At 30.7% G+C, this 19,454-nt stretch overlaps 1 protein-coding gene across 1 annotated transcript; it reads left to right on the forward strand.

Moving 5' to 3' along the window:
- The first annotated feature begins 12,666 nt into the window (after nucleotides 1-12,666).
- On the forward strand, nucleotides 12,667-14,210 carry LOC115711554 (protein MIZU-KUSSEI 1). Its single transcript, XM_030639908.2, has one exon. The coding sequence runs from the start codon at nucleotides 13,065-13,067 to the stop codon at nucleotides 13,929-13,931; it is 867 nt and encodes a 288-aa protein (XP_030495768.2). The 5' UTR covers nucleotides 12,667-13,064; the 3' UTR covers nucleotides 13,932-14,210.
- Nucleotides 14,211-19,454: the final 5,244 nt, after the last annotated feature.

Below are 19,454 nucleotides of genomic sequence, written 5' to 3' on the forward strand. Positions count from 1 at the left end.
GAACAAAAGGGGAGGTGGGGCTCATGTCCAAGAAAGACTTGATCGTTTTGTTTGCAATCAGCAATGGAAAAATTTATTTTCTTCAGCCAAAGTGATTAATGGAGCATTTTCTCACTTGGATCATCATCTTATAGTGGGTGTCCTTGAAAATATGGTGCAGTAGAAGATACAACCTGATCAAAGATGATTTTGTTTTGAGCCACATTGGTTGAAAGATGAGGAATGCCACCAAATTATGCTTAATTCATGGCAGTTGTCGAGTGTGGAATCACAAAGCGAAGACAATATACGTACAAATTTTCAATAATGTGTGTCTCAACTAATAGAATGGAGTAAGAATAAGTTTGGTTCACTTCCAAAACTTGTTGCTGAAACCCAAAAAAAACTTGATACTATGTAAAGTATGGATGCCCTTTTGGTTCAGATGGATGAAATAAAATGCCTTGAGATTAAGCTAGAAGATTTGGTGTCACGAGAAGAATACTACTAGAAGCAAAGATCAAGATCTAAGTGGTTACCATTGGGTGATAGAATTACAAAGTATTTTCAAAACGAAGCCTCTTCTAGGAAGAAGAAGAATGCCATAACTGAGATTATGACTAAGAATGGACAACAATTGAGTATTGATGAGGATATCGTCGTAGAAATTGAGAGCTATTTTAATCATATTTTTTAGTCTAATAACCTGTCCTCGGGGCATATTTAGGTCGGCATTCACGTGATTGAAAGAAGGATTAATGGGGAAGATAATATGTGACTGGTCTCTCCGTTTACTAAAGAGAATATTTATTAAGTGGTCAAAGCCATTAATGCTACTAAGGCATCAGGTTCAGATTGTTTTCATGAATACTGAGACGTGGTTGGTCCTCTTGTGGTGGCTATTTTCCTAGCGATTCTGAATGAGGTAAATTCGGTCAATAAATTTAATAAGTCGAATGTGGCTCTCATTCTTAAGGTAACAAAGCCTAAGTTTGTTAAAAAAACTATCGTCCTATTAGTTTGTGCAATGTCATGTACAAAATTATTGCTAAAGCTTTGACTATATATGAGGATGAAAAGTACTTTGGGTTCGCTCATTTCATCTTTTCAATGTTCTTTTGTGCCTGGACGTGTTATTCATGATAATGTGATTGTTGGTTTTGAATAGTTGCATTCGTTGTTCAAGAAAAATAATGGAAAAAAGGGGTTTATGATGTTGAAACTTGACATGAGCAAAGCCTGTGAGAGGGTTGAATGGAGTTTTATGCGTGAGATTATGGGGAATTTTGGCTTTGCACCCCTCTAGATTGAGTTGATTGTGGACGGTGTAACTACTCCAAAGTACGCTTTTTTGGTAAATGGAAGGCCTAGAGGTTGGGTGGTGCCTAATCGGGGCTTGAGACAAGAGTGTTCGCTATCAACTTATTTATTTATGTTTTGTGTAAGGCTCTTTGTTATTATATATTACAATAGGCTGAAGCTAGTCAGCTTTTGGTGCTCTCAATCTGGGCCTAGAGTTTCTCACTTGTTTTTCGTGGGAGATAATTTCATTTTTGGGAAGGCTAACTGAAATGATGCAGCTACTATTAGGCGAGTCTTAAGAACATATGAGCTAGCATCGAGGTAGTGTGTTAATATGGAATAGTCGACAATTACATTTAGTCCTAATGTTACGCAGATTGATAGAAGTGATATTTTGGGACTAAGTTTGGTGGTTTCTCATGATAAATACTTGGGATCTTCCGACCATGTTTGGGAAAATCAAAAAGCGAACTTCTGGGGCTATCTATGAGAATGTCTGTAAGTGTGTATGGGGGTGAAAACAAAGTTTTTTCTCAGCATGTGAGGGAGAAATTCTGGTCAAATCAATTTTGCAGGCTATTTCGACTTACTTGATGAGCATTTCCAAGCTCCCTATTGCGATTTCTAATAAACTAAGGTCGATTATACTCCAATTTTGGTGGGGTACAAATGGTGATAAGAAGAAGATTCCTTGGGTCAAGTGGGATGTTGTATGTAAACCTAAGGCTAAGGGTGGTTTGAGTTTTCGGAATCTAAAATTGTTTAATAAAGCTTTGGTCGTGAAACAAGTGTGGAGATTAATGCAAGACCCTGACTCATTGTGGTCTCGTGTTTTGAAATATATATATTTTCCTACAACATTAACTTTTGGCGGCTAGGGAGAGGGATGGCTTGTCTCATATATGGACAAGTCTAGAATGGGGATTGGAGCTTTTGGGAAAATGATTGAGATTATTGATTGGGGATGGTAGCGATGTTGTGAATTTTTGTGATCCTTAGGTTCTAAGGCCTAGATATTTTCAGCCTACTACTACTAGACTTGATGATGGTCGATTGGTGGTGAGTTTATTGGAGCTAATAATTGTTGGAATGCTCTTAAATTACAATAATTCTTCTTGGATATGAACATTAAAGTGATTTTGGGAATTCCTTTAGCAAGTGGCCAAAGTCTTGACCGTTGGTGTTGGCACTACAATAGGAATGTGTGTTATTCTATTAGAAGGGGTTATGTACTGGCTTTAGAATTGATGGAGGAGGAGGAAATAACTCTTCTATGAATTTGGCTCATTGGTGGAATGGATGTGGAGTTTGAAAATACCAAGAAGGTGAAAATATTTTTGTGGAGACTATATCACAAAGCTTTTCCAGTTGCAACTCAATTAGGGAAAAGAAATATACATGTGTCGAGGTGGTGCCCAAGATGTGGTGATGAAGAGAAGAGCCTTGAACATGCCTTGAGCTCCTCGTTGACCAGTTTATTGTTTTGATTGGGTGTTTGGGTGAAGCTCTCTCATCGTCGTGTTGGTCCCTTCCTGAAAATTCTGGCGTATTATTTGAAGAGTTTTTGATTGAAATATCCTCCAAGGTGGCGATGGTGTGGTGGTGGCTTTGGTATGATATGAACTCTATCCTCTTTGGTAAGAAAATTTCAAGGTTGGAAGTGGTTAACGAGCTGGCACTTACGGTGCTGGAAGAATTTAGGGGGGGATGAGTGTTATTGGGTGTGCTCTAATAGCTGGACAGAGCTCCTCCCGTCCTTCTCGCTGGTTACCCTCGGCGATGGGAAGCTTTTCCCTTTGCATAGATGTGTTGGTGGTTAAGGGCAAAGGCTTTTGCTGGTTTTGGCGAGGTTGTACAAGATGGTGAGGGTGTTGTTTGGGCGGCCTGGGTTGTCAGTTTTGTTGGGGATTTGGAGGTTGCAGTAGCAGAGTTGTTGGCTCTACGAGTGGGGTTGTTAGGGGCTATTCATTTAGGTTTTAAGTTTTTTAAAGTTGAACTTGATTCTTTTATTGTGTGTAATTAGATTAATTTCCCCCAAAGTAATATTGTCTTTAAATTTGTTGTTGATGAGATTTTATTTTGTTAGTTGCTGTTGGTGGTAGTACTTGTTGTACTATTAATTTGTAAATAGTGTAGCTCGTATACTAGTAAAGTTTGATATTAGTTTTGTAGGAGTTTAAACTTGCTTTAGATTTTTGAGTGTTCATGTAATGACTGATTTGTTTCTTTAATGAAAATCATTTTTTGAAAAAGAAGAAAAAAAAAGGCTTAGAAACCAGGCACTACAATATATGTGGTCCTAATTGATACATATTTTGCATGCATAACTATATAAGGACTATTTTCTTGAAAAATCTACAAATAATATATATTATCTTTTAAATTATATCATTAGTTGAGTTGATAAAGATTAATTAAATAGATGATTTTTTTTATGTTGCACCCACATAAATAATAAAGTTCTAAACCATAATTGATAATATTAGCTATGCTAATGAAAAGGACATAGTAAACATATATTTAAATATCCCCAAAAAATTTATAGGAAAATACCTCAAATTAAATATTGGTTTAGGTCTATACACTTGGCCACACTCCCTCAAATTGTTAGGCCACCAAGCTCATTGGTTAATTAAAATAAAAATAAAAACATGCTTTAGTTTGGAACCGTCCCCAAAAAAAAAGTTTATATGTGTATGATTATTTTTATTAATTAAAAAAAAGGAATTTAAGAAATAATAATGATGAGAATTTTTCTTCTTTTCTTATTTTTTTAATAAGTAAAGTAATAGATTAAGCATAGTTTTTGTAAAAATTAAACAATTTGCATTGACTTTCACTATCATGTTGGTCACCTTATGTCACTTTTATTATATTAATTATAATTATTAATAACTAAGTAGTAGATTCTACATATTTTAATTTTGAGAATTGTTAAAAAATATCATTGGTATTTAGTATATTTTTTGGTGTCATATTGTTATTATTGTAATTAAGTATCGGATCTTATATAACTTAAGAAAATAGTTTTTAAAGAATATCACTAATTAATCGTGAAGCGTCACTTAAAAAAGTGTTGAGCACCACTAACATTTAATAACAATACTCTTTAATCTAATAATTTATGAAAAATTATGAACTATTTAGTACTTATATGATAGTAAGGTACCTTTCATAAATATGTTAATAATTTTTTTCAGTAAATATAAAAAAATTCTAAAAAATACTATTTGTATCTAACACAATTATGAAGTGATATATATTGTTTTATTTTTTTGTTTTTTAAAGCAAAGTGATATGTATATATATTCACACTAAGCATAATATTTATAGTGATATATTGTTATTAATATAATTTAATATTTCTAGGACTAATTTATTTTCATTTACCCTTAAAAAAATTATATATTTTAATTTGATTATTATAATATAAAATTACCAACAATAATAAATATTCTATTAAGAAAAATAATAATAAAAACCAATAATTCCTAATAATAATACTAATATAAATATTGTCAATTATACATATCTCCATATCATGCGGCCATTGTTAGGGTCAAACTGCATATGTTTCATTACGATTAGAAGTTTCAATTATAAGAGTAATTATATGATTTTTTTTTTCAATGAATAATTATATATTGTAACATAAATAATTGACTCTTTCAAAAAGAAATTAAAAAAAATTGAAGATATTTCCAAAATATTAATAAGTACAACCCATGCAATGTATATTTGTTGGTTTAGAGATATTGCTAATTTAATTCAAGGACAGGGTTTATTCCAATTCATTTTGTCATTGATATAAATAACTTAGATTTGGTTTAACAAAAAAGAAAAAAATATATATTAATTAATTTAATGTTGATAGTATCGAAATAATAACTACCACAAGATGTCGATATATTAAATAAATTAATGAATTTGCTCTTGAAAATTTTGACCTTTGTTCCTTCTTTGAAGTTTGGTCAACCTTAAATGACTTCTTCAATATTGTGTGTGGTGTGACATTATATATGGGATATTGCTAATTAATAAGTGTCATATATATTCACATTGAAATAAAGTTAATTACATTAAATGAAATTATAAGAAAAAAAAATAAGCCAGTGTATAATTTTTTTTTTTTAAATTATTTGTAACAATAAAATTAGTAAAACTTTCTACATATTAACAATATAAAACTTTTTAACCCATAATCTTTAATGTATATTGATACTATAGTAGGATGCAATAATTTAGAATTGGTAATTATAACACGATACGACACATTTAAAAAGACATACTAAATAAATAGATTTTATCGTATTATATTATATCCTTGTTAAAAAATTATGTAGTACTACTTAAAAATTTTGAAACGAATAATAATTATTCATATTTACATTTACTATAAACATATTGATATGAACATAACACGATAACACTAATAAAATTGAATCTAAATATCAACATCTAAAAGGGACTATATTAGTGATATGAGATAGACACCCTATGCAATGGGGAAGAAGGTGTGAAAGGAAAAAAAATGTGGTTGAGAATTATAAAAATGAGAGGAAAAGTTTTGTGGCTTTCCATGCTTTAATTATTGTTATTATTAATAATTTATTTGTAGGCGTGGATCATGAAATTTCAGCTGTGCAACTTTCTAAGGTAGTATTATACTTTTCAATTTTCATTATTTTTTTTTTAGAAAAAGAATATCACAAAAAATATACTTATTACAATGATAATGATCATTCAATTGTATATATAATCAAATGTTTTAAACTCTAATACATACATATATATTAATAGAAAACCTAAAATATTACAGCTAAAGAAGTAGCTTTCTAGCTACCATAAAAGGATGGAGTCAATATTTAATTATTTTTTAAAAAATTTAAAAGCCTAAAATATTATTATTCTAAATCTTTGAGATTTAATAATTTTTTTTTTTTTAAAAAATGAAGTGGAGCTATATTTCCAATTTTTTTTAAAGAAAAAATGGCTTTATTAAAACTATGTTATTGTCTAGCAACATAATTTTTTGGATGATTATAATTTTTTTTTAAAATTAAAGAAGGAATGAATTTTTCATGTATATATTAGATATTTAATTTTAGAAAATTTACAACGAAAATGTATGTATGTAAATTAATGTATATTAATACTTTGAGATGTTTTAATTGTCTAAGTATTTTTAGATTTTTAAAGTACTTCATTAAAGTAATAACAAATCAGTTATTCGAACTATATTGCTGTTGAAAAATCCTAATCTTGTGCGTCGCAATGGGGCATGGAGTATGTATTGAAAAGGGACTGATATTGAACTTGAACTAGATATGATAAACTTACCGTAATATCTATTCAATTTAATATCACCTAGTTGATCCTAGAACAAATGATCTCAATCCTGAGATGGTTATGTTCTAGTTCAGTTGCATTATTTGTGTTCTTGAATCTATTAGTTAAAGTTGACCAAATAGTTCTTCCCGTGATGTATAGGTTAAGAACATGGTTGTTCAATTGAGTGGGAGCGCTAATCATAGATATGAAATCTATAGCTTCTATCCGGATATAGAAGTCAAATGATGATTTCCTTCGAGCTTGACTTAACAAAGATAAACGGTTGAGTACTCATTTCAGTGATTATATTAGTTCACTGAAATATCATTTATAGGTAGCTAAGTGTTTTAAGGATAAAATACGTTGAAGGGTGTAACAGTAAATTAATCCCTATTCAATGTAAGTCATCTATAGAGGATCATTAATTATTGGGATAATAACAAATAGATAATCTTATAGCGTGTCTATATCATGGAACATATAGAGCGTTCTATATAATTGAGAGTGCAATTCCAAATTCTATAGTAGTGCAAGGAGGAATTAATAAGTTAGAGAATTTACTTGATAAATTCTAGATCTGCTTATTGGAAGCTCGGTTATATAGGCTTATGGTCCACATACTAGTTGAGACAAACTGATTGTAAGACTCAGTTAATTGATTTTAGTTAATCAATTATAATTCTAGTTTATGAATTTTCACTAAGATATGGCTTGATTGTGAAGAAATAGGATTTTAGGGTTTATTTGTTAATTAAGAGACTTTATGGAGGCTAAATAATAAATATTATAAATGACAATTTTATTTGATAATTATTTTAATTATTAAATAAATAGTTTTGGCATTTATGGTGTTGAAAGTGGTATTTGTGAAAAATAGATAAATGGTTAAGAAAAATGACAAAAATCTAACTAGTGTGGGGCTCACTTCATGCCCTGCCACTTAAGGGTATTTTTGCTCTATTTTTATCATTTTTTTTTATTCTAAATAAATCAACTCTAACAGAAATTAGTATAAAAAGAAAAGAAAGTCTCATTATCCAATTAATGCTTCAAAGGCTTCAAAGCTAGTTTTCTTTCTCTTTGATAACTAGGTTTATGAGACTTCTTCTTCTAATTTTGAATTCCTGTAGCTTTCTTCACTATCAAATTCGAGCCTTAGTGATTGAGTGTGTGTCCACCCATAGTAAGTTAGTCCTCAATCATAGTGTGTAAGACTGTGAAGAATCCAAACAACAGAAGGAGTGTCGGGCTCAGATCTTGGTGATACTCAGCTATAGAAAGGATACAAGGGTTAGAGATCTGAGCGAAATGAGTCATTTAATTCTGCTGCAACCAATGTAAGGTTTCTCATGCCTTTTATGTGTTTATTTTATATCATTTTAGAAGTTCATGTTTAGGATATTAAAAACTATACTTGTTAGTAAATCTAAATCCTGGTAAAACATTGTTTATGCTGGAGCTCGTGGATTGCCACCATCTATGATGATGAGAAAGAGAGAGGATGGTGGGGAGCGAAGGTCAGAGAGAGATGGTTTGAAAATGTATAAATTTGAAAATTTTCAGATTTGAAAATGTGTTATATTAGAGCGAGGAAAAACATGTTATTTAAAAAATTTTAGATTTAAACTAATTGCTGACGATTAGAAACCGTGACCTATAACACTATAGGCGACGATTTTAAACCATAGCCTATACTATAAACGACAGTTTAAAATCGTCGTCTATAGTATTGGTCACGATTTTTAACCGTCAGTAATTCTCTTTTAAAAAAATTTACAATTTTTAAGGCACGCTTAAAAATTATCAAAAATGCCTCAGGAGTGTTTAAAATCGTTAGGAATATTTATTTATTTTTTTCTGATAATTTTAAATACTCACTTAATTTTTTTTTAGTAACGGTCAAAATAGTAATTTTTATAGTAATAAATAAATAAATTTATAATAATAATAATATAATAAACGAATTTCGCAGAAAAATATTTTATTAATAATTTTCGACTAAATATTATGTGTTACATTACATCTTAATATAATTTATACTAGATGTAATTTGTAATAATTATTTATTTTGTGTAAACTATAAAAATAGATTCCGAATATGTTCACTATATTTATATATAATTATATATAATATAGTTACAAGTTACAATATTAAATTGGGTATTATTGCATGCATGAGCAAATAATTAAAGTGATGACTGATGAAACCTTCAAGTCAATTGCAGCTGAAATCTGATAATTTCAACTCACAATATTTTCAACTTGGTAGAAATTAGAAAATGATAATTAACCAATGTGTGTGTCTTTTGAGAACTGTTAAGGACATTTAGATATTATTATAATATATATACATCTATATGATCAATAGAACTGTCTCTTGGTTATATATAGCATGTAAAATTTCATCATATATATGTACTAAGTTGTATAAATATGTGTATGTATTATATAGGGTAATTGAAATTTGTTTCCGAATTTTTACATGTACAAAATTATATTTACTAAATTTTTAAAGTTGTTAAAAATTTTCTTGAATTATTGAGATTGTTAGATTTAAAAATTTTTTGTCCAATTTTAATAAGGAAAGTCTAATATAATAAAAATTCAGGAGTATGATTTGGTACATATTAAAATTCGAGGGTATGATTTAGTAGATATTAAAATTTAGAGAGCATAACAATCACTAAATTAGTAAAATTGAATAAAATTAGACAAAAGTCTTTAAATTCAATAATTCCAATAGTTCAAAAAAAAATTTAACGACAAAAAAATTTAAAAAACATAATTTGATATATGTCAAAGTTTAAAAAATAAAAATTCTATTTAACCTATTATATACATTTAGGTAAAGCTCAAAAAATTCTTTTCAATTAGGGGTGACTTATATCCACCTTGAAATTTTAATATTTAAATTTTTTATTTATAATTTAATCCATATTTAATTTTTACATCGATACTTTAATTTTATAAATATTTTTATATTTATACTCTCTTTCTTCACATATTTCTTCTATATTATGCTGTTTTTAATAAATCAATTTTCATTAGGTCTTAACTTTTACATTTATTCTACTTTCTAATATTTTTTGGCCCTGGCAAATTTATTTTGAGATAACCCCTAATTTTTTTTTTCCGTCTTCGCTGAGCAAATTTTTTGAATCTGCCCCTAATAATCACCCATAAATATTCTAATTATAATATTCACAGTCAACTATATACATAAATCATTCATGACATATACATATAATCAAGTTCGATTAAAATACAGATCATCATCATTCTTCTACTAAAAAGATCTTATACAATTACAAAAAATCTCTTCAGTTTTTCTTTTGCTAGGCCCCTTATATATTCTCATAATAATTTTATATAGTTATAGAAATTCCAGCTATAGATAAGTTTGATTTTTTAACTAAACAAAAAAAATTAAAAATCTATTTTTTTTCTTCTTTTTAGGAAACAGAAAAATATACTTTTATCTCAAATATTTCACAAGTTTAAGCAACATCAAAAAGTTTGGAGTCATTATTAGAAAGGTCAATAGTTAGAGGTAAAAAAGGGTATTTGTAATTTTTATTTTTTTGAGTCATATGATGAAAAGTTACTGGTTACGAATTATATGAGTGAAAAAAAGTGCCTATATTACCATAGCATGGCTATGGCTACAATAAGATTTAATAGCATCCATGTTTAACCACTTTAGCTAGCTTTGATTAAAACAATTGAAAAGGAGTTAGGAGTCTTACTCATGAGTCATGCCCAATAATTGGTTTAAGATTAAATTAATATGCAAATCCTCCTAACTTTAAAACTCTTTTTAATTAGGGGAAAGAAAAGTTAACTAGTCTCTTAAAACTCTTAAATTAACCGTTGGATTACTACAAGAGGATATATTATGATGGATACATTAGCATCATAACAATTAAGTACAATTAAATATAAATGACATAAATAAGAGAAAATTTGGTGGTTTTGTAGGACCATTTCAAAAGGGTCGACTCACACTTTCATATCAAATAGAATAATTATAGTAGTAGTGTCATCTATGTTTTAGTAGAAAAAATATAATTTATTTTATTGTATATGACAATTTATATATAGTAGACATTCTATTTTAAAAATTTGTTTGATAATTTATAATATCAAAAATAAATTTAAAATAGTCAATTACACACATATAAAAAATAGGGATATTGACGGTTAAACCACTTGAACTTTACATTTTGTAACATTTAACCATAAAAACCAAAATTTTGGTGGCAAAACCTACTGAACTCTTATTCCGTTTTGCTCTATACCCATCCATCCAAAAATTACAGTTAAGTACCACGGTGGACTGTCCACGTGTACACACTTGTACACGTGACAAATTTTTAGTAGTCCACGTAATTTTAATTATTAAAATATTTTAAAAAATTAAAAATTATAAAAAAATACATAAATTGTAAAAAATATATATTTTTATTTTTTTTTCTTTTTTCTTTTCTTCTCCTTTTTCTTTTCTCTTTTATTTTTTATTGTTTTTTATTTTTTTTTCTTTCTTTCTTTCTTTCTTTCTTCTTCTTCTTCTTCTTAAATAACCTAAAACTAATAACCCTAACCCTAATTGCATCTCCTTCATCCTCTTTCTCTCTCTCGATTTCACTCAATCCATTTTTTCTCCCAAGCTTGAAGACGAGTCCCGAACATGCTTCCATCGGAGTACAAATTCATTGAGGTTGTTCGAGCTTTAATGGTGGCCGAGGAGGAGGTTAACAGAGAGAACGAGAACGAGAGAGAGGAGAGGGTCTGAGAGCGAGAGAGAAGAAAGGAGAGGGTCTGAAAGCGAGAGAGAAGAGAGGATAGGGTCTAAGAGCGAGAGAGAAGAATTTTAATGGTGGCCTAGGTCGCGTGAGAACGAAAGAGAGGAGAGGGTCTGAGAGCGAGAGAGAAGAGAGGAGAGGGTCTGAAAGTGAGAGAGAAGAGAGGAGAGAGTCTGAAAGCGAGAGAGAAGAGAGGAGAGGGTTTAAGAGCTAGAGAGAAGAGTTTTAATGGTGGCCTAGGTCGCGCGAGAAACGAGAGAGAGGAGAGGGTCTGAGAGCGAGAGAGAAGAGAGGAGAGGGATTGAGAGCGAGAGAGAAGAAATGAGAGGGGGGAGGCGGCTGATAGAAGAGGGGGGAGGCGGCTGATGGAAGAGAGGAGGCAGCTAGGGTTTTTTTTTGGTTCAGTTAAGAATAAGAAGGAAAGAAAAAGGAAAAGGAAAAAAATAAAAGAAAAAAGAAAATAAAAAAAATAATAGAAAATAATTTATTTATTTTTATAATTTTTAAATTATTTTTTTTTTTAAAAAAAAAAGGAAAAAGAAAAAAAAAAGTAAAAAAAAAATATTTTTAATTTTAATTTTTTTAAAATATTTATAATTAAAATTATGTGGACCATTAAAAATTTGCTACGTGTACAAGTGTGTACTCGTGGACAGTCCACTGTGACACTTAAGTGTGATTTTTGGACAGAGGGCTACACAACAAAACAGAATGGAAGTTCAGTAAGTTTTGCCACCAAAATTTTGATTTTTGTGGTTAAGTGTTACAAAACGTAAAGTTCAGATGTTTTAGCCGCCAATATCCCTAAAAAATAATAAAAACACATAACAGAATATATTTAAATTTTATAATAATAAAAACACATAACAGAATATATTTAAATTTTATTTTTTACATAATAATTTCTTTTTTTTAAAATACACAAAATTTCTGATTTGATTACACCATAGAGAGTCATATAATAAAATTTGCATTATAATTTATTTAAGTGGTAGACAAGAACAAAAATAATATCTCTAAAATATAGGAAGAATATTATTATTAGGCACTAACACTATGATGATGTAGCACCACCTTAGAAATGCTAAAAGATATATCTTAATGTAACTAAGTATCGAAATCTATATAATTTAATTTAATAATTTAGAGATTATCACTAACTAAAAACGCCTTTAAATAATACTAAGTATCACTAATGGACCATAATAATATTTTATATATAAAATTATTAAATTGAAATATATTTAGTTTCCATTTCTCATGTATAAATTAGAATAATAAAAAAAGTCTATGGAGTTGTGATCATCATAACCACAAGCCTCCATAGACTCCCTTTATATTGGCCACCTTTGAACACTATCATCATCTTTGTCGGCCAATTTTAATTGCTCCCCTCTATTCTCCCATCAAATCCCACTCTCAATCCTCTCTCTCTCTTTCCCAAACCAAACCACAAAACTAAATATATCATATCAAACTCAAAACCAAAACCAAAACCAAAAAATCCTTTATAACACTATTCCAATACAAAAAAACCAAAAACCAAATACCCTCTCTCCCTTATACTAACATTCAATAACAAAATCCCAAATTCAAGTTACTACAAATTCTTAGTACTAAGTTACTAGTAACCAAATCATATTTGTATAGATGATGACACACCAAGAGTTCATGACTCTTCCGAGAAGTGCAAGTACCAGTAATGCCAGAGGTTCGAGAAAAATCATTCCGGCAACGGCGACCCACTTCCGTTCGTCATCCACGACGGCTCTTTCGCCGGAAAATTACGGAGCTTTCGATAAGCTTTTAACTAGAAGCCGAACTCATCATCATCATCGTCATCATTCTCCGGTAACCCATCATAATTTTACCAAGACTCACATTAAGCTCTCTTCAATTTTCCGATCACTTCTCAATATTCTCTCTTTTCCCGCCATATTCCCAACCTGTAAATGGCTAACGATCCCATCTCACCTCTCTGTAACCCCATCACTGGGCCGGAAAGTAACCGGCACACTTTTCGGTAACCGCCGCGGCCACGTCAGCTTCGCCGTACAACTCGACCCGAGATCCGAACCCGTTTTGTTACTCGAGCTTGCGATGTCTACTGCCTCGCTGGTTAAGGAGATGGCATCGGGGTTAGTACGAATAGCACTCGAATCGGAGAAAATCCCGGCGGCGGCCGCGAACGGCGGTGGTCGGAAGCTTTTTCAAGAACCCACGTGGACTATGTACTGTAATGGAAGGAGGTGCGGGTACGCTGTGAGTCGCACGTGTGGGGATTCAGATTCGCACGTGCTTAGCACTGTACGGAGCGTTTCGGTCGGTGCCGGAGTTATTCCGGTGGTGGAGGATGATGATACGAAGAAGAAGAGTACTGAGTCAGAGGGCGAGTTGCTTTATATGAGAGCGAGGTTTGAACGAGTCGTGGGGAGTCGTGACTCGGAGGCTTTTTACATGATGAACCCTGATGGTAATGGTGGGCCTGAACTCAGTATTTTTCTACTTAGATTATGAGGCCCAAGCCCAAATTTGAGCCCATAATGAAAAGCTCATTTGTAGGTAAATTTGGAGACTGTTTAATTAAGAATTAGTGATTTGATTATCTCTCTGTATTGTATTGTTAATTATTATGTTTTTTTTTTTTCTATATACGGGTTTTCTTTTGTATGATGTAATACTACTATAATGAATTAATTATCTTGTTAAAATATATATTTTAGGGCTTAAAAAAAAGTTTAAACTTTGTTTAATGAGAATGTTTGATTATGTTGTTGATTAATAATTAATTAACTATATATATGTGTTTAAGTATCAGTTAATTATTTTTTTCTTTTTTTTAAAATAATGTTTTCAGTTGGTTGTTGTGTGCATGCGTGCTTGCACGTCCATCATCATGTTCATAATATTTATAATATATACTTTTTTTTTTTTGAAAAAAAAGTTTAATTAATGTAGGGTGTGTTCTTACTTGGTACCTGTTTTTTCAATGATGTTTAACTTATGTTTGATGATAAATTTATATCAATATAATCAAAATATCTTTCGTTTATAGGTTATCAATTTAATTATTTAATTAGAAAGTAAATTAGTCAATAAAATTTTATTGTTTAAATTTACGTTTAGTGTACCAAGAATATTGTATATAATTTTGAGAAGTGAATCCTTAAAAAATAATATTAGAGTTTAATTATTAATATAATTAAATATTGAGTCTCATATAATTTAAAAGATAATAATTTTTAAGAAATGTTGCTAAGCAATCGTAGAACATCACTTATGAAAGGTATTAGACACTATTAATGCTTAATAGTAATGCCTAATACTTATAGAAGATGTTGGGCAACAGTAGTGCTCATATATAAAATATGTGTATAAGAGCCTTATATTTGAAAAGAATATTGTTATTAGGTACTGGTAGTACCTAACACACTAGTGATATTTTTTAAAAATTATAATATTAAACTATATATATATATATGAAATTGATACTTAATTATATCAATAACAATATTAACAAGTAAAAAATTATTAAACACTATTAATATTTTTTAGCATTATTATAAACTACCAATATATTCTCGTATTAATTAATAGGGTAATAGACAAAAAACTAATCAAAGTTTTTCAGAGTTGATTGTCATGCTTGTCGTTTCCCTATCTCTCCAACCAAAAAACACACATGTACAAATCAGAGGGAGGGAGAGATATAAATATATCATCTCTTCTAGATGGGGTTTAAAAGGAAAAAAAATGTTTTAATTAAGTACATGAATATTAATTTAATTATAATTTATTTAAAAAATAAAAAATTAGTTATTGATATATTTAATAATTATTTTTAGAAAGTAAAAGTATGTATTTGTGGAACTAATATATAAATTGATTACGTATGCTGGATAGCACAGATATTGTAATTATAGTTTATATATGAGGCCTACATATATTGATCTTTTCTTCTTTTTTATTAATGATGGCCTATATTTTGATTTAGTTGCACCTAATTTGTATAAATTCATTTTCTTTTCTTAAGCAAAAACTTAATAATAATTTTTTCTTTTTGCAGGAAATTTTTTTCTTTTTTGCTAGAAGTAGGATATTTATTAGTATATTGTATGAAAAATTAAATATTACTAGCATATATATAGTATTAGTATATGTATATATATATATGTATGGGATAATATGAACCTATTAAGTTTTTCAATTGTAGATAGTATCTAATTTGCACTATTAAAAAAGAAAGACAACATGGTGTAAATAATAACTATAATTTCTTTTTCCTAAAAAATATATATTTTTTTATATTTTGATTACTATAATTAATAATGTGCCCCTTATTAAAGAGATGGAAACTCACATTATTATAATTCATGATTATCCGAAATTGTTTTCAAGTTAAAATTTTATAAATTAAAAAAATTTGTTTTTTTGTATAGATTGATACTAAGTGATTTACCTATTTTTCAAATTGATGATGTTAGCTTAAGTGTTAAATTTTTTTGACTGAATTCGATTTCAAATATAAGAACCAATTAATTAACTTATCAAAACTACACAAAATTAATCTTCTATCGTTATAATATTAGATCTGCGCACGAAGTTTTGAATAATAACTAGCTATACGTACTACGTAATATACATATACATGCATATAAGTACGTAGATTTATACATATAATACACATATGTATTTTAAATCATATACACACTATATGTATATATATACTTAAGTTCCATATGCTTTGGAAGACCAAGAGTACTTATATAAATATATATCACAATTAGAAAATAAAATTGTTAAAAATGTAGAAAATTAGATACAATACGGTCGGTCGTATACATATATATACTTACTTCACATCAATTTTATTTAACAATATTATCCCATTGGTATATAATATATATATAGCTCACATGAAAATTAAATGTAATTTTTTTTTCAAAGAATGTTGTACAAATATTTATATGTATATATGAGATTATTATTATTATATAAAATTGCAGAAAATGGGGTGGGATGCATGAGTCTTGGTTTTTGGTGGAGATAGAATATTTTGAGAGAATATATACAGCTAATAAATTATGTGAATATGGATTAATATATATATAGCTATATTAGCTAGAGATATTTATTTAATTAAGCACTTCATCCAACTGTATAAACACCTCATATATAAGATATTTACAGCTAACAAAATTTCACGGTACACTGTCTTTATATATATGTAATTAATTTAATTAATCCCCAGAGAGAAGACATGGCTCAACTAAATGTTCTGTTTATATATAATTAAATTATTTATATATATTAGAAACCAAGAAAATAATAATAATGGCAAAACCAATTATACCACGATATCATTTTATTATGATAATTAATTAATTATATGTTCTCATGATGAAGAAAGTGAACCTCACGAATCTGCAGATGTCTTTCCGACACATACATATAGACATATACATATATAATTCATATTTATATATGTATATATACTATAATTGGGTCTGTAACTGATTAAGGGTGCCCATGTAATCAGAATACTATAGGAACTTGAGATGAGAATATGTAAGTATATATACTCTGTCAATATAAATATACATTTAAGATATTTTGTACCATTTAAAAAGCTATATAATAATTTTTTTCGCGCACTCTCTGCTAGGGCTCTGGGTTCGAACCCCTGCCTTTCTTTTCCCTCGGAGACGAAGGGATTCCGGTGATCGGACTGGTGTGTACTCGCCATCACAATGGAGGAACTGTTAGCAAAAACCAATAAACTTCATTTCTCGGATGAAGAAGATTGGGAGGTGGACCATAGCCTATCCACCATGATTGCCAAATACAATCTTCGGGGAAGGCTATGTTCGAAAGTGGATCATAGCAGAGGGTTCTTGAAGAACTTGCTGGGGAGGATCTGGAAATTGAAGGAATCAGAATGGAATATTAAGATTCAAGAGAAATTCTCAACAGGTATGTTCCTTACCTTTTCTTTCAATTCTGAACTAACACAATCTAGAATCCTTGCAAGAATGTCGTGGTATTTATCGAATGGGGTCTTAATTCTGGGCAAGATGGGCAACACAAGTGACTCATGGAAGAATGACCTGAATATATTTCCAATATGGGGCAGAGTTTTGGGGGTTCCCGTTGATTATCTCACAGAGAAAAACACTACAAGATTGGCAACTATGGCTGGTTCGGTGATTAATGTTCAAAACTCCAATGTATCCCGAATGGTGGCGGATGGATTCTTTAGATTTCAGGTGTGGATGTCGATAAATAAACCAATTTGCCCAGGTTTCTTGCTACCGTGTTCTGGACATAAGAAATGGGTGGCCTTCAAGTATGATGATCTCCCCTTTATGTGTTTTCGATGTGGATGGATTGGTCATAGTCAAAGGATTGCTCTCTTGATATTAAAGAAGTTATTGGGAAAGATGGAAAAACAGCAATGGCGTATGGAACTTGGTTGAAAACTGAAAGCGGAGTGCGAGATGGATTTCAAATGATGAAAGAAGGAAATAAAGAGACAATCATGGTACAGGAGAAGCACATTCAAGGAACCAGCAATCAAAGTATCAAAATATCTATGGGCAACTCCTTTGAACCCCTGTTAACTGAAGAGACAGGGGGTGAACAAAAAAAGTGTGAGGTTTTTGAAGGAACCGAAGTAAATCAAGAAAATAGGGAGTTGAACAAGTTGCAAATAACAAGAGGTCTGGACCATCAACATGAGAAAGAGGGAGACAGAACTGATATGGCTCAAGATGGAAGGGGGAAAAGAAGATTGGTAGAAGAAAAGGAGACAGTGGGGGCTGGGAAACTTCAAAGAACAGCAAGTCATCACATGGTGATAAGTGACAGCCACAATCTGGTTGAGGTTCCGATTGGTATATCAATGGAAATACCTGGACTAAAGGAAAGTCTCCCCTTTGCATTTGGTTCGGGTAATAAGCCAGTACCAAAAGAACAAAGAAGGAAAGTGGCGGTCAAAAAAGATGCAAAGAAAAGAAAGAATGGGAAAGTGGAAACACCAATTGGAATTTCTCAAAACGAAGATTTGACAATTGCTCAAAATGTTGAAGAGGCGAACCCTGTGAATCAGGGTCGCCTATCATCATGAATGCGTTATTGTGGAACGTTCAAGGGATGGGGAACCCTTGGACGGTCCGTACTTTGAAGTCCCTAATTCAGCGTTGGTGTCCGGAGTTGGTGTTCTTATCGGAATCAAGGTTGAATAAGATGCGTGCTGAAAGTTTGCGTGTTTCGTTGGGGTTTGTTGGTTGTTTTGTTGTGGAAGCTAAAGGCAAGAGTGGTGGGCTTGTGTTGTTGTGGTCTGAAAAAATAAATTGCTCTATACTTTCGTTTTCCTCTTTCCATATTGATTCTTTCATAAGGAAAGAGGAGAACCAAGGGTGGCGATTTACAGGCTTTTATGGAGATCCGGATCCGAGTAAAAGAGGGGACTCTTGGACACTTCTGAATAGAGTTGCCAGAATGTATACGAGGCCATGGATGATTGGGGGAGATTTTAATGAGATTCTTAGGCAAAAAGAGAAAAAGGGGGGCAATCCTAAGCCGAGATATCTCATGAACAACTTTAGAAAAGCTCTAGACGATTGCTATCTTAGAGAGGTGGAATTTGAAGGAAATATGTTTACTTGGTGCAACGGGAGACAAGAAAATATGATCTTTGAAAGACTAGACAGAATTTGCGGTAATTCCGATTGGTTTGACTTGTTCCCTGCTGCAAAAGTGGTGCACCTTGAGAGATTAAATTCAGACCACTGCCCATTACTTCTCATTTGTGATACACAGCAACAAGATGCCATTAAAGGAGTTAAATGGCATTCTCGCTTCCACTTTGAACACGCCTGGGCCGAGGAAGACATGTGCCATGATTTAGTCAAGAAAACATGGGGGATGGGAACAACAAGCACCACGGCTGGACAGCTCAAAGATCAACTAAAGAAATGTGGTGTGGTGCTTCATGATTGGAATAAGACCCGAAAAAAGGAAATGAATAGAAGAATCAAA

Source organism: Cannabis sativa, chromosome 3 (genome assembly GCF_029168945.1).
Source record: "Cannabis sativa cultivar Pink pepper isolate KNU-18-1 chromosome 3, ASM2916894v1, whole genome shotgun sequence".
Taxonomy (NCBI): Eukaryota; Viridiplantae; Streptophyta; class Magnoliopsida; order Rosales; family Cannabaceae; genus Cannabis; species Cannabis sativa.

Excerpts from the sequence above, each read along its gene's own strand:
- LOC115711554 (XM_030639908.2), top strand. The coding sequence starts at position 13,065 with ATGATGACACACCAAGAGTTCATGACTCTTCCGAGAAGTGCAAGTACC.